Below are 15,923 nucleotides of genomic sequence, written 5' to 3'. Positions count from 1 at the left end.
CCTTCTTGGTATAAGTCACTTTATCATTGCTTTAGAATAGTGTTAAAAGCAAGGTTAGGAAAATTATTAGGCTAAAATTACTCATGAAAGTAATTTAAAATAAAAAGAAGAATTGCAAAAAATGAAACATGTCATGTGCAAGAACACTCTTAAATCTAATCTGAACAAAAGAATAAAGAAGTGTGAGTAGCCTAGGGTCTATAATTTCTTGATCTTAAATTTCTTTGTCAGAATTATGCTTTTGGGGGAAAGAGACAAATCATATTCATCCACAAGAGATTGACTTATCTCTATGGTACTGTTTTCCACTTGGTTGGTCAAAATTATTATGCTCAAAAAATAGCATAACTATTTATGAAAACTTGACAAATTTGACATGACTAAATTTTGTGGTTTATTTTGCAATATAATAATTAAGTTATATTTGGCAAAAAAAAATGGGAAAATATAATTTTAGGCAAAAAGTATAAGTGTTTAAAAAATATAAGTAAAATTAATTAATGCATGGAACATAACAAAAAATACATGATTTTTTAATATGTAATTTTTATTTTATTAATAAAATTTTATAATTTTTTAAATCTATTTTGGGTGTTTTATTTAATTTACAAATCTTGTAATTTTTGTTTAAGTACAAATATTTTATTAAAATTAAAAAATGGCATGAATATTACTAATTAAATAAATAGTGAAATAATAAATGATAATTTTAATAGCAATAATTTAAATGGGATTTCATATTAAGATAATCAGTATTTTGAATGGCTTTTTATTCCATCTTATTCATTTCTATTTGACTTGTATTCCCTTTTTAATGAATTCTGGCGTTTCAAAAAGATAATTTCCATTCGAAATTGCATTATTTTAATAAATAAATTTTATATTAAATTATTTCTATAAAATTGAATGGATACTCCATGTTGAATTAATTAACATTTTAAATGAATTTTTTTATTATTTCCATAAATATATTAACATTTGTTATTTAATTTCATTTTGATTTCCATTTGAAATAGATTTTTTTGCAAGCGATAAATCCTTAAATAGCTTAATATCTCGTTTAGTATTTTATTAATCACTCATTTGGTCTAAATTATTCATTTAAATTTTAGTCTATTAAAATGCGATTAATTCATATCGAATTGTCAGCATTCAAAACTCATATTGATTATAAGTTAATACAAATTATATTATTTATGGAAGATATTATTTCCTTATATTTCACCAGAGTTAATCAAGAATCAAATTAAAATTTCCAATCTTATTAAATTTAATCCAATGATAATTTTTTTTATTTAAAACTATCAAATGTTGTTGCTTATACTCTTTGAGATTTTTTTTTATTTTTTTCATAAATTTCATCTAATGTTCAAGTCCAAATCCAAGGAGCAATTAGGTACCCATTTAGATAATAGATAACATGTAAAACCAATTTTTTACACTATAATGTGTTTTATTATCAAATTTACTACTAAAACTAATTTAGACACAGATCTCCAATTCTTAATCACATTTAACAATTTAAAACCAAATCTATCAAAATTAATTCCATTGTACTCTCAAAAAAAGAACACCAAGACGCTATCTATAACCAAAGTTGGTTCATTCTCCCTGCACCATATTGATTTACCATATCAATTCAAATATTGATATAAAATGTCCATTTTACCTTTAATGATTTAAAAAAAATTACATTTTTAGATAATCATATTCATAAGTCAAATCACAAAGTTTTTAATATTCAAGTCCAAAACTAATATATCAAGATCCATAAACAAAAATAAATAAGTTCTGAATCTCAACCTTCAACACCATTTACAACACATCATACCATATATAAAAATCTAGAACTCATAACTCACTTCCGGATACAGTCATCCAAAAGCTTAAATGAAGTACAAAAATAACCTATCGGATATCGAAATCTGGAGTATATAACAATCTCTTTTAGATTTCTGCATCCGTAAGCAAAAATAAAATCAAAATCAAGAACAATGTTGGGTTTTAAATTTTGTGTTGAGTTTAAATGATAAGGTGCAGGAAGAAATTTCCTACAATTTTCTAATCCTGATTCAATAATATCAGGAGCAGCAATACCCCAGAACAAAATGCAATGAAAATATTCAATCGATAAACAAACTAACAAAATGAACACGAACAAAAGTTCCACTTATTATAGCTAAAAGTATTAGCTAATTTAAGCAATCATACAAACCCAAGTTAACACAAAAGAGAATACTTCTAACAAGTGTTCAGCTATTACAACCTTAACTATATAAAACTTTACCATCTTTCTCCAAGAACTGCCAGACTCGCATAAAATCCCAGACAACGGAAATTTTTTCAAATGTCTCATGCCTAAGAAAACAGAAAAAGTTGGTAAGTTGCCAAATGTAAAATATAAGATAACAGACAGCACGATATTAACGATCAAGGACAGTTTTGTAGCAAAACAGATTTTGCTATTACACACTTTAATTTTACTTGGATCAATATTGTTCGATTTAGTAGTTAATTTTATGTTTCGAACAAATTTAAATCTAAAACCAGTTTTCAGATAGTTTCAAACTGTTTTCAGTACTTAAAAAAAAACATAAAAACTTATAGTTGTTTGGTTTTCTACTCGGTTTGTTTTATTCCTCGTGTTCTTCCTTACACACTCATCTTATCCACTTCTATATATCTAAAATATTATTTTTAAAATCTGTTTTATAAAACAATTCTTAAAAACTAAAAAACTCTTAAATATAGCTAGCAGTGTTTAAAATATGATTTAAAAATTAATTAATGTAACATTTCTTTTCTAGAGGTTTGTATTTCAACACAAAAAATTGAAAACTTAACAATTCGAAATATGTATTAGTTTTTTCCCTTTCAATCATTTACATACTTAAACATCAATAATGTTCTAAAAATAACCACATGAAGGAAGGCAATTACAAAAGAAAAGAAACCAAATCATGCAAATGGTGTCATACCAACAACAGTATTTTAATTAGAGCTACAGCATTGAGACTTACCTTGCTGGCAATGTTGTTAGAAAGCCACTCCAGACCCTCATAGAGACCCTCTCCAGAAGTTGCACAAGTGCTCTGGATATACCTGAAATAAATAAAGCCATTGAATGAAAAGGGGTTGCTCACACATGCAAATCTCTTTGGTCAAAGTAAATATAGCATTGAAGTTACAGACTAATCAACGAATGTTCCTCTCACATATATGCAAGAAAATTCAAATCATCAGTATTATCAATGGAAAGCTTTTAGATAAGGATTATATCTTCATACCAGTGGCGTTGACGGAGTGAATGAAGACCAAGCTTGTCGGTTATTTCTGCAGCATTCATTGCATTGGGAAGATCTTGCTTGTTGGCAAAAACAAGCAAAACAGCTTCTCTAAGTTCATCCTGAAACAAATCAACATAAGATTCAGACACCACCCTAATAAATTTCCAATATACTGCCACGTCATTTAATCCCAAAATCCCTTACTTACATTATCTTCAACTTGGGGTTGGGTCATTCAACCCCTAAAACTAGCTCATAAGGCCTTGCTCAACTTTTTATAAGCTCTACTTCATATCTATAGTTGATGTGGGATCCCAACACCCTCTTCCTCACCTCTAGGATTGGACATCAAGAATGTAGGGATTGTAGGACTGATTTTTTATTTTATGTTATTGCACTGAGAAAGCTGCAGGGCTAGCTTCTTTTATATTGCAATAGAAAAGCAACAGGCCAGGAAATTTTTTTGACAATGGAAGGTTGTTGAGTCATAACCACAAGTAATTTAAGGTCAATAAGTCAGGATGGTAACAAAGCACTCCAATTACATCCATCAAATTTACAGAGTTTCTTTTAAGGTAAAAAATGATAATTAAAAAAATACCAAATCAATGCATAATATAATAAGTAAAACACCTTTCATTCCTTTTCTTTTTTGTGTCTTTTCTCTTTTTGGCATTTAAAAAAACATAAACACTCCTGAAGAAAATTAAAAAATACTATGGTTAGCAAACAAGGAGATGTCACTACAACAAATTGTCAGACTTCACAGAAAAATTTAGAAGAATTGTTAATTTGTAGATGGTAAACACTCAAGAGTCAATACTAAAACACTTTTAATAAGAGGTAGTGTGGTTAATTAGATACAGATTGGAAAAACTTAAAATATTGGAAAACAATCAATAAAAAAAATAAAGAAAACAAAGCATATAAGGGTAGACCAAACCTCAGAAGCTCCCTCGGTACTAGGAACACATTCAAATCCTTATGAATGGGAAGCCACCATTTTGAGAGAGGGACTATATATCACATCGTCAAAGGGGAATTATTCCTATGTACAGCTCACAATGGGCAAAAATTATATCTTAGTCTAACCCCAAAAAAAAATATAGAAAAGTATGGACCAATTTCCAGATAACACACTTAGCAATAAGTCTCCCTCTTCCCCTAAAATGATTACCAAAAAGGCTTAACATCATGAAAGAAAATCTGTAAGAACACAAAATACCAAAACCATAAAAAATAGATAACAAACATGTGATGAAAAAGGGCGTAATAGGGGCATTTATGAGCAGCTATTTTATTTGCTTAATATAGGAGTTGCATGTGATGGGGAAGCTATGTACGTCATAATTCTAAATTCAGGGTAAAGAATAGTATCTGTACAAGTCATGTAACTGGGGGACAACAACAAAAATAGTTATATATCTATGTGATTTAATAAAATTTCAATAAAGTTATCACAGGTGCTCTATCAGGAATCGAGATATGTGAGTGAAACTAGCATGCCCATAAAATATACCTCATTCAGCATCCTGTGCAACTCATCCCTTGCCTCAACCACTCGATCTCTATCATTGCTATCCACCACAAAAATGAGACCCTGAGTGTTCTGGAAATAATGCCTCCATAGTGGACGAATCTGCATATAGCAACCAAAATTATAGCAAAATTGCACAAACCCTTATAATAGAAAAAATTAAACAATTGAATAAACAACATGAGGCACTAACAGAACATCCCACAGATATAAATGATGTTTGAACTTGCTTAGAGAATACTAAATATCAATCAAAAGAAGACAGGTCCATCAGTGATTCCAAAAAAGAATAACATAGCAGTAAATTCATCAAATTAATCAATTGATATAGCAATATACAGAAGAGAGAGGCATAAGCAAAGCTAATCCACTTCCCCAACCAAACCTTCGTAAAAAATATAAAATCCACCTGCAGATTCACATACAGTCCTCAACTTTATAGATCAACCAAACCAGGGGTACAGATCATGCAAATAAAAAACTTGAATAGAGTCAGGAAGCATAACATGAAAGACACTTTAAGAATGAGAGTCATAGCCAAGCATGACTTTACTAGCTCTTGTTACAATTACAATAGGAACAAACAAACAGAAAGAGACAGGAAGAGCAGTTTTACCTTGTCCTGACCACCAACATCCCACACAGTGAAGCTGATGTTCTTGTACTCCACAGTCTCAACATTAAATCCTACAAAGAAAAATGTGGCTCATTAATTTAACAATTTATACTCATACAATCATAAGAGGAAATACTGCTTTAGCAAACCAATTCATAATGTTTAAATTTCCACATTAAAAATATTATTGCACAAGTGCCAGAAATACCAAAGTAAATAAATTAATCAGAGAAAATTAACTCAATAAATTAGGATCTCCAATACCCCCTCACACTGAGAAATAGACATCTAGAGTGTGAAGTTTGCAAGACAGGACATTTGCAAGTGGTCCAATGCCGGCCCAATAAGCCCACTAACAGTTATTAATAGTCTGTTACCACCTTAAACTTTGAGTTTAAAACTACACTTTTTTTTATAAAAGTTTTTACGTTAAGTATCACTATAGAACTACACTTCTTTTTTATAAAAAAATTTATGTTAAGTATTATGCAACGTGACATAGCTATGTCAACTCTGCAATACCGACTTGCAAGGAGAGGGCTATCCCTCCCTTTTATACTTTAATTTAGCCATATCACAAGTCATCCTAGAATCTCCAACAATTCCCATAACAAAAAATAATAACACAAATATCGCCCCCAGGCGATCCATCAGCTTCTGTGAGGATTCAAATTTTCACATACTCAAAAACACGAACAGTGTTCCAATCTGTACAATGAATTTTTGGTGCGTGATGTTCACAATTCTAATTATTTTTCTTTAGTTTTCCACCGCGTTCTCCTTCAGATACAGCCATGTACCATAGACAGAGACAAATCATGTTCCAAACACTAAGTGTGGATATCCATTCAGCACGTATTCAAATCTTGATTCACCATCAATAATAATAATAATAATATCAACAACAACAACAACAACAATAATAATAATAATAATAATAATAAAATAGAAAAATTATTATTCTTATTATTACACAAAAATAGAAAAAAAAGGGGGGAAAAAGCAAAAGAAGCATGTTAGATGGAGCATTTACTAAAAATGGAAAGCTAATATTACCAAAAGTGATAGTGAGGAAAAGTGAAATTACCGATGGTGGGGATAGTGGTGACGATTTCTCCAAGCTTGAGCTTGTACAAGATGGTTGTCTTACCAGCAGCATCAAGACCTACCATCAGAATCCTCATTTCCTTCTTCGCGAACAACCTGCTGAACAGCTTAGTGAACGACAACCCCATCCTCCCTCACTCCAATTCGCTGTTCCAAACCACGCAACCATTTGCGACATCGCAGATCCATCGCCAACACACATACTCGAATCAGATACGGAAATAGCAATTATTATAATCAATTGAAAGCTAACAAATAACGAAACGATAATCTGAATGAAATTGATAGAGAGCTCGAAGGAACTGAATCGGAGAGGGATGAATTCGTTTACCTCTTCTCGATTTTTTGTTCACGATTTCGAAGAGAAGAGCGAATCGCGATTTTTTGTTCTCGGAGAACGACTGAAAGAGAGAGGGTTCAGTTTCTCTTGGCACTGTTATTTCATTACAAGTCTTCAAACAAGTCTTCAACACGGCACCGTGTCGAATCTCTGAAACGTCGTCGTTCAATTCGGGATCTTTTCACCACTTGAGACTCGATTTTTTTTTTCTTGAATGAGTATAATATGTTTAAATTTGGAATTTGTAAATATGTTTCTATCAGAAAAATATTATTTTACATGATTTATAACATATTAATTAAGAAAGTGTTATTGAATTTAGAACATAAAGGTAGTCATTAAATAAAAAGTTCAATCAAAATTTAGGATGAAAGTTTGTGACAATGGAATTTTATTTTGGAAAATATTACTTTTACAAAGAAAAGTAATTCACATATACTTGAGAACCTATTATAATAATATTTTAAATTAAAAAATAAATTAAATATAATTAAAATATTATTTTATTAAATTGTGAAGCGAATATTTTTCATTGTGTGGTGTCTACCTATCACCACCCTTTCAGTTTGATTCATGATTGATCAAACATTGTTAAAGGTTTGACTTCACTTTCTCATACTAATGTAATTCCTCATTTTTTTTTATATGCTATTATTCATGCAATTATTAGTGTTACACTTATGGTGTTTTTGTTTAGTGGATTCTTCTTCTTCACATTATTATTATTCATTAGTTATTTATTTTTTTTAAATAAAGTTACGATGAGAATGTGAAATTTAATTTGTAAAATTAATGTAATTTTGTAAACATTTATTTCTCCCTAAAATCAAATAAAAATATGTGTAAAAACTATTTTAATTAGTTACTTATTTCTTAGAAGGAAAGAAATATTGACAAAATTATCCACAAGATTAATTTTATTCTTACATATTTTCATTCCCATTGGAAAATAAAAAGTTATGTAGTTTATTTTGTAAGAAAAAGGTATTGTTAAAATGTTTATATAAGTCCGACAAAATTTAACTTTGTCTTCTTATGTATTTTCTGATGAAAAATCATACAATCTCGAAACATTTGGCTAAGAATTTGGAAGCATAAGAAGGAGCTCAAAAGACTCTCATCTCAGGAAAAAATAATTGTTATCTTCTCTTCTATTTTTTTCTCTAGTTTTATAAACATTGTATAGAGTAGTATATTGTATTTGGATCATTTGTTTGGGTCATGTTTAGGGCCAATTAGGATAGGGTGTAAATACAAAAAAATAGCTAGAGTTACAATTGGGCCTTCTTGGACCCACTGCAACTCTAGACCATCTAGGGTGCACAAATAAATTACTAGAGTGCAAATAGAAAGCATAGACTGACAAGGAATGCATGAAGGTCCACGTGTCATCCCCTTCATGGAAATGATTCTCACCAATGCCAAAAGACCATTTGTTTTCATGGGAATATGTTGAAGATCTTACATCGTCTAAAGAATGACCAAACTATAATATATAGATGTGATAAATCTCGCTTATCTATATCAGTTTTCTAAAGTTAAATTAAACTTAAAGTTTACTTTCTTAATACTACCAAAAGTAAAACATAAACATAATTGAAAATTTATGTATATAATTGATATATGTCTAAAACATTTTTTCCATCAATCTAAATATATATTGGCTTGTAAATCTTGACCCTAACTTATATATAATACAAGAATTTGAACTATTTTTAAGATATCATGATAATCAACCACTAACAACAACTTTCTATGATGTATTATATTAATCTATATGTAACCCCTACCATAGTATAGTGCTGATAAATTCAGCAAGAATCAATGTTGGAAGCAAATCCTGTTTTTGATGGGTTTCTCTGAAGGCATTCAACAGGAGGGACTGTTTTGGTCTTTAATTCTCCAAATGATTCCCAACAAAAGGGTACACGATCATGATTTTGAGATGATTGTAGTTGAATGGTGTCAAGGGTTATGCCAGTGCATGGTAAGTTATCACTGCATGCAAAGTAAATTGGCTCCTTAGTGTATGTTCCTTTGATGTTCACATAGTGTATGCCTGACACTGCCACTGCTGATGACTCATTCCTGCACTTGCCACCATCACAGTAGTATTGGTCAATGGAGATTGGAGTTTCAACTCCAGAAACTTGAACATTGGAGAACATGATGTTTTGGACTGAGCCAGAGCCACCCTAGGGAAAAAACATGAACAACTTTTAGTTAAACTATGATAAATACAAAATGTTCTTTAGTGTAAAAATGCATATTTGGTTTGACATTGAATAAAAACTATTCAAGTAACTTTGATTTTCCACATTTGAAACCTAGCACAAAACTAAGCCCACACGAAAATAATAGTTAGTGGACTTTAAGTTTATCTCAATGAGGTTTGGAAGTATAGAAACATGGTAGTCTTTAAAGGAGTGTAGTAGATGTATTGAAAGTGTTTGTTTTGGTTCAATTAAAGGCTTTGTCTTGGGTTACATTCAAGTCACATTCTGCACATTTCTCCTTTTTTGATTGGTGTTTTGACCATTTGGTTTGTATGTGGATGATTTCATGATGTACCTTTTTAGGTATATGTTTGATTGCCTTAGGTGATTTTCTTTGGGTTTAGTTAGGAGTGTTTCGTATAAGTATATATGAGACTATGTCTAGTGGTGGAGGTTAAAGATTGTGTTTATGTATAAGGGTTGGACCACCTCTAAAGTGATTCATATTTATTCATTTTTTATTATCGATAAAAAAAAGTTTATCTCAACCCAACAATCGACTGACAGAAAAAAGAAAGGTTACAAAAATACTAGTTAGTAGACTTTAAGTTTAACTCAACTCTATAATTGACAAACATAAAAAGAAGAAAGGTTGAGGATATGTGATGTGAGTGTATACCTGCCATGTTTTGATTCTAACACCAGTGAGGGTATTTTGGATAGTGACATCTCGAACAGTGATGTTTCTAACACAAGCTTTGGTGTTCTCTTTGCCAAGACTTCCAATGCTGATACCATGGCCAGGTCCACAATTCACGTTGTGAACATATACGTCGGAGCAACCAGTTTGTATCGATATGCAATCATCACCTACACAATTTAGCACCACAAATTTTACAAGTTTTAGCCATTAAAATTTTAGTTATTAATATTAAATATTATTTTAGCTACTAATATAGTTAATATAATTTTTTTTTAATATTAGATTTTATTTAATAATTTTTTTATAATGATATTTTGTTTTGACATTAATGAAAAAAATAGTTTTATTGACACTTTAATAATAAAAAACTTTAAACCCTAAATTTTAAACTCAAGATATACTGAATGAAAATGATGGTTTTTTGAGATTTTGATTATAATTTAGAAGTATGCATGATTACCACAAGCAAGAGTGGTGCTGTATATGACCACATTTTGTGAGTTCTGCAGATGAATTCCATCAGTGTTGGGGCTATCACCAGGAGATGAAACATTTATATCAAACACTTGAATGTTTGTGCTTGAGTCAAACTTCAGATGGGTCTGTTGGCTGTTCTGAATTGTTATCCCTGTCACTGTCACTCCATCACTTCCATAGAATCTCAGGGCCTAATTGTAGAGAACCAATAACACAACACATGAGAATTTTAGTTTCAAGACTAAACTATGTGATCTTCTCACATTCTACATGATAAAGTGGAAAACAATACTTCTAATTTGAGTTTTCAAGAAAACTTTATCAACTACATTATGTCCATTATTCTTCTGATACGATGAATATATAGTTTCACATAATTTAAGAGTCAAAATCAATAATAATTTAAATATATATATTTTTTTATAGGTTCAAAAATTTTAAAATAAAATAACAAGTAAAGATGATGAATATTTGAATTTGATACTAATAATTTGGTTAAAAGAAAGAAGAGAATTTGATGTTAGAAAATTATGTGACTTGATATGAAATAGATGTTGGACTTTGAGTCTAAATATAATTTAATAAAATAAAAGACTCATTGGTTAATGTGAGAAGTTATATATATATATATACTAATGAAAATTGAAATATAATAGAAACGAGTTTTGTCTTTGTAAATGAGGTTGTCTAACTGGTTGGTCATCAAGAAAGAATGTGACCAGAATAGGAATTGCAAGAAATAGATTGAGAAAAAAGATATTAAAAAAATTATTTACATTAGGACTCTCGAAGTAAGTGTCTATCTTTATTATAATTAAATTTTAAATATAAAAATATAATTGGTAAGATTTTTAAAATATTGATGTACATTATTATTTATTATTGTAAGCTTTTGAATGATGGAAGAAGGAGTAATCTTACTGTTGGTTTTGTGCTTGGAAGTTTTCCATTGGGTGAGTCATTCCACCAAACAGAACCTTGGCCATCAATCACACCTTTACCTCTTATTGTAATCTTTTTAAGCTTTGAAAATTCAAGCCATTGCAGGGTACCAGAGCCCCAAGCTTCAGAGCTTGTTGGTGCAATGATTTTTCCATCCAACTGCATATGTTTTTATCATCAATATATCATGTAAGATTCTACAGTGTGATAACATTTTAAAGAGTGAATGGGAAGAGAAAGATTAATTCCTTCACCTGAAAAACAATGTTTTGCTCACAGTTAGGACCTGAAAAAGAAACTGGTTTCACCAAAAATACAGAACCAGATGGCACAACCATTGTTGAACCCTCCACCTTACAAGCAGCTTCCCATGCTCCTGCAAAAGCCTGCATAAATTTTAGTGTGATACCAAGTTAATACTCGCAAGTGAAAAATTCAAACCATTATATCACCTATAAATATATAGTCTTACACGAGTGGAAAGATTTTAATATAAGAGAATGTATTGAAAATTTCACATCGATCAAAATTAAAAACATATAAATTGATGAAAACTTCATTTTATAAGTCGATTTTATAAGATTGAGTTAATATTCGAAAAACTCATACTATCCAATCACCATAAATATACAGTTTCACATACAAGTTGAAGGATTTTGATGTAAGAGACGGGTTGAAAATTTCAAATTAATAGAAAATCAGAACATAAAAATTGATACAAACCTCATCTTATAAGTCGATTTTATAAAAGTAAGTTAAACTTAAAAATTATTAAGTAGAAAGCAACAAATACACACAAAAACTAATTAGTTTATTTTTTTTTTCATAAATTTGCTCCTTCATTATTAAATACACATTTTTAACATATTCATGTTTTCAATATTCAATCTTGATGACAAAATCTAACATGGTATTGTGCTGCACCACCATGCCAACACATTCATTGATGCCAGATTTTGTGATCATCTGAAAACTGAAATGGTGGGAAGAAAAAGTAAAGTTGAACCCATTTGGGAAAACAATGAAAAATGACCTGTGTATCATCTGCATGACCATCACCCTTGGCACCATAGTCCAACACATTAAAAGTAGCAGAAGAAGTTGCTTTGAGTTTCCTCCAGTGGCTCACACGTGTGGCAGTGCAGCTTGAAAACCACACAGAAAATGCAATTGCAGTGACTAGTGCAATGATCTTTACATTCATGTTCATGTTCTTCATTTTGAAAGAGAAACAGAGATGCAAAGGAAGAAGGTGAAGAAGAAAATGGTTTCAGGAGAAAAAGAGATTTTGTGGTTTATCATAGCGAGAAATTGAAGCTCTATTTATAGGCAAAAAAGAATTGTGGCACTTGCATTGCACACGAGACAAACAGTATCAAATCGTGACCAGTTCACAGGTTATAGACAATACTACAATTTAATTGCAATAGTTTTTTTATTTTGTAATCTGATTTACATTATTCATTATTTCTTATTTTTTTAAGAATTATTTGAGTTTACAATGTTTTCTTTATAAGAATGTTGTTTTTTATTTGTCTTGATCTTGTCTCAAGATCAAGAGATACGTAGTTCAATCAACGCATTTGAGGTATTATCTCGTTTTAGAAGTCGATGTTTCGTCACGATTTTGTTTTTAAAAATTATCTCAGTGGATTAAAGGAAATGAGTATATAAATTGTTTTTAACCTCGACTCTTAAATATCATGAGACTATATTAAACATACATTTAACATTATTCTTAATCAAAATTTTGATTGTTGGTAGTTATAAAACTCCATGTAAACATAACTTTCATCACTAATATAAAACTAACTTGACTTAATAAAATAAAATTTACAACTTATTTATATCTTATAATTTTATTCTCAAAATTGTTCAACATTTTAATAGATTATAAAATTAAGATTAAAAAAAAAATAAGAAATTGAAATTAGATTTTTTTAAATTAAGTATGAGTATTTTAGTAGAGTCTCTCTGAATTTCATTATACCTACTTCTGATTTAACTATTTGAAATTAAAAAAAGATACTTATTCCAGTATTGCTTATATAGTCTTACATCACTTAGAAGTCGGGTCAACGATAGTTTATATATTCCTTCTACCGAGATGTTTTTTAAGGAAAAAAACTCTAATGAAACATCAACATTTAATATAACAGAAAATATCTCAAATGCGATAATTGATCTAACAATATTATTTCTTAAAATTGAAGTCGGATAATTTGATAAATATTTTGTATAGTTTATTTACACTATTCATGTAAAAGTCGTTAGTAGTTATCAGAATCAATCTTTTGACTTAGGCATATATATATTTACACCCATTAACACGATATGTGGAGGTTCACGAACTTAAGCTTGGAAAATGGAAGAATTTTAACCCTAATATTAGGGTTGAATCTTATAGAACCACGTTGTGGAGGGCCATACCAAAGACTCTAATTTTTCAAAGAAAAATCCTCATTTCTTGTTCTTGTATTTAAAAAATAACACATCAAAAACAGAAGAAGAGAAAAAAAAATGCAAGACAGAAAAAATCTGAATTCAATCCTATGACCTATGATATGACGCAACTTAAGAAATTTAATCAATGATCACTCACGGACTCATCTTACAATTTTTTATTACATATATGTTATTTTTAAGTTTAAATATAGTCATGTTTTTGTTCTCTTTAAAAAATTATTTGATGTTTGTTCCTGTGAAAAAACAACTTTAGTACTTCTTGTTTTATTTAGTTTTTTTTTTTGTAGTCTTACAATATTTTGTATATGTTGAGTCACTAAAAAATAATTAAATAAAATTTAGTTTTAAAAGTTAAAAATAATTAATTGATATATTAATTAAATTATATATTATTTTAAAATCTAAAAAATTATTGATATATAAAATGGTTATTATTATTAATAAAATTTATAAATTATTTTTTACATTAGTATTTAATTAATTATCAATTAATTTAAATTCTAAAGATGGTGACTAAAATTTTAATAGTTAATTAAATAAAAATTTAAAAATTACTTTATAAATTTTATTAAAGTAAAAACTATTTTGAATATTAATAATTCATTTAATCATAATTTAATTAATATAATAATTAATTACATTTTATCTTAAATTCTTTTTAACTAAAAGTTTATTATTGACCTACTATACACACTAAAATAAAAACAAAATATTGTAGGACCAAAAGCTAAGTAGGAAAATCAGAAACAAAATGAAACAATATTTTAGAAAGAAAAACATATTTAAATCTTCTTTTGATTTGATTTTCCTTTTCAAGTATTCACATTTTTGGGTATGAAAAGAAAGACCTAAATAATTAGTTTTACATCCAAAATCTAAATAATAATAATAATAATAATGAGAAGATGATAAAATAATTTTTGTTCCTTATTTGACCTACCAACACTAGGGTTGAAGCAAGCATGTGTTGGCTTTCTCTTATTCTAGTTAATTTAGTTGACAATAACAGAAACTTGTTCTCATCTTATAGTGATTATTATATTGCTTCTTAAATATTATTCATTTTTTTTTGTTGGTTAAATGGGAAGGAACCTTGCTTGCAATGAAAATATGGTTTAGGTCAAAGATTTGCTCTGTTGTGATTAGGCCATTAATTCAACAAATACTTCAATTATTAAACAACATTTCATGCGACAATATCGCTATAAAATGTTCTGCATGCATAAAATCACATTCTAGAATAAAATAAAATGGATATAATGTTTTTTTTTAATGTGTATCTTTAATTTTATTAAAATACATAATCACCTAAATTATTTGTTTTAGAAGTTGAAACATGTTTATAATTCATAAAATTTTAAAAAATGGAGGACCGAATCAAATTAATTAATCATGGTAATTTAGGTGAAGTGTTTATTACATTTAAAGTATTAATTATTGTACTATCTATATCCAAAGGCACAAAGTATTTACTAATTATCTAAAATGGTGTATATTACCCGTTTGTCGTTATTGTATATTAATCCAAAATGATTTTTTTCATAGTGTAAAATTTCTATATTATAAAAAAATTAACTTTTTTATATAGATCTTTCGATAAAAATATTTTCGTATTATTTTATATTAAAAATATACTAATGAAGAGAAAAAAAAAATATCACTACAAGGAAATTATGAAATAAAAACTAATTTTAGAGGCAAAATATAATTAGTGACTAAATTGGATATCATTTTAAAGATCAAAACAATTTTGGTAAATTGTTATCTAATTACAAAGGTTTTAACTACCAATTATTTATATTCTAAATTTAGTAGAAAAACTTTTGTAGTTAATTAGATACCAATTTAAAAACCATTTAACAATAATAGAAACTAATTTAAAAATATATTTTTTAATCTTTAAAGTTCTAAAATAATTTTTAATTTAGTCATTATAGTAACTAATTATTTTTTGTTACTAAAAATTATTTCTATTTAATGATTTCTTGTAGTGTATTTATATTCACATTTTACAAAAGAGATGGTACTGTTTTTTACTTAAAATTTAAAATGCATATATTACATTATTAATCTTAATATGAATGGTTAATCTAAAATAAAAATAAAAATATTAAAATTAAAACCAAAGACTTTTACTCATGTTTTTTTTTAAATATTGAGAAATAAAATAAATTGAAGAGATGAATTTGGAAGAAATTACGCATGAAATTGGTGTTTGGAAAGCCATATAAG

General features: G+C 28.4%; 2 protein-coding genes across 3 annotated transcripts; both read right to left on the bottom strand.

Annotated features, from left to right (window-relative positions):
* Window positions 1–2,148: 2,148 nt before the first annotated feature.
* LOC137836783 (ADP-ribosylation factor) lies at window positions 2,149–6,959 on the bottom strand. Of its 2 annotated transcripts, XM_068645511.2 has the most exons (7): window positions 6,879–6,959; window positions 6,528–6,694; window positions 5,441–5,511; window positions 4,807–4,926; window positions 3,288–3,406; window positions 3,021–3,102; window positions 2,149–2,358 (listed from the first exon to the last, which is right to left on the bottom strand). In XM_068645511.2, the coding sequence occupies exons 2-7, from the start codon at window positions 6,673–6,675 to the stop codon at window positions 2,353–2,355; spliced, it is 546 nt and encodes a 181-aa protein (XP_068501612.1). In that variant the 5' UTR covers window positions 6,676–6,694; window positions 6,879–6,959; the 3' UTR covers window positions 2,149–2,352. The 2 variants fall into 2 exon arrangements, with proteins under 2 accessions (XP_068501612.1, XP_068501613.1); XM_068645512.2 differs by lacking the exons at window positions 2,149–2,358; window positions 3,021–3,102; window positions 3,288–3,406 and adding an exon at window positions 3,909–3,983.
* A 1,521-nt stretch (window positions 6,960–8,480) lies between these two features.
* Window positions 8,481–12,522, bottom strand: LOC137836777 (Pectin lyase-like superfamily protein). Its single transcript, XM_068645504.2, has 6 exons — window positions 12,259–12,522; window positions 11,480–11,611; window positions 11,205–11,384; window positions 10,267–10,474; window positions 9,783–9,973; window positions 8,481–9,082 (listed from the first exon to the last, which is right to left on the bottom strand). The coding sequence occupies exons 1-6, from the start codon at window positions 12,442–12,444 to the stop codon at window positions 8,699–8,701; spliced, it is 1,281 nt and encodes a 426-aa protein (XP_068501605.2). The 5' UTR covers window positions 12,445–12,522; the 3' UTR covers window positions 8,481–8,698.
* Between the last annotated feature and the right edge of the window lie 3,401 nt (window positions 12,523–15,923).

Source organism: Phaseolus vulgaris, chromosome 4 (genome assembly GCF_051622355.1).
Source record: "Phaseolus vulgaris cultivar YP4 chromosome 4, ASM5162235v1, whole genome shotgun sequence".
NCBI classification, from domain to species: Eukaryota; Viridiplantae; Streptophyta; class Magnoliopsida; order Fabales; family Fabaceae; genus Phaseolus; species Phaseolus vulgaris.
This window is presented reverse-complemented; position numbering and strand designations above follow the sequence as displayed.

Bases quoted from the DNA above. Each gene is read 5' to 3' on its own strand.
- LOC137836783 (XM_068645511.2), bottom strand. From the start codon at position 6,675: ATGGGGTTGTCGTTCACTAAGCTGTTCAGCAGGTTGTTCGCGAAGAAG. The intron at 3,407-4,806 runs GTATATTTTATG...GATTTGTTTCAG, and splicing joins TGCACAGGATGCTGAATGAG to GATGAACTTAGAGAAGCTGT. The intron at 3,103-3,287 runs GTATGAAGATAT...TATTTATTTCAG, and splicing joins TCACTCCGTCAACGCCACTG to GTATATCCAGAGCACTTGTG.
- LOC137836777 (XM_068645504.2), bottom strand. From the start codon at position 12,444: ATGAAGAACATGAACATGAATGTAAAGATCATTGCACTAGTCACTGCA. The intron at 11,612-12,258 runs GTCATTTTTCAT...AAATTTATGCAG, and splicing joins GTCATGCAGATGATACACAG to GCTTTTGCAGGAGCATGGGA. The intron at 9,083-9,782 runs GTATACACTCAC...TTTTTTCCCTAG, and splicing joins TTAGAATCAAAACATGGCAG to GGTGGCTCTGGCTCAGTCCA.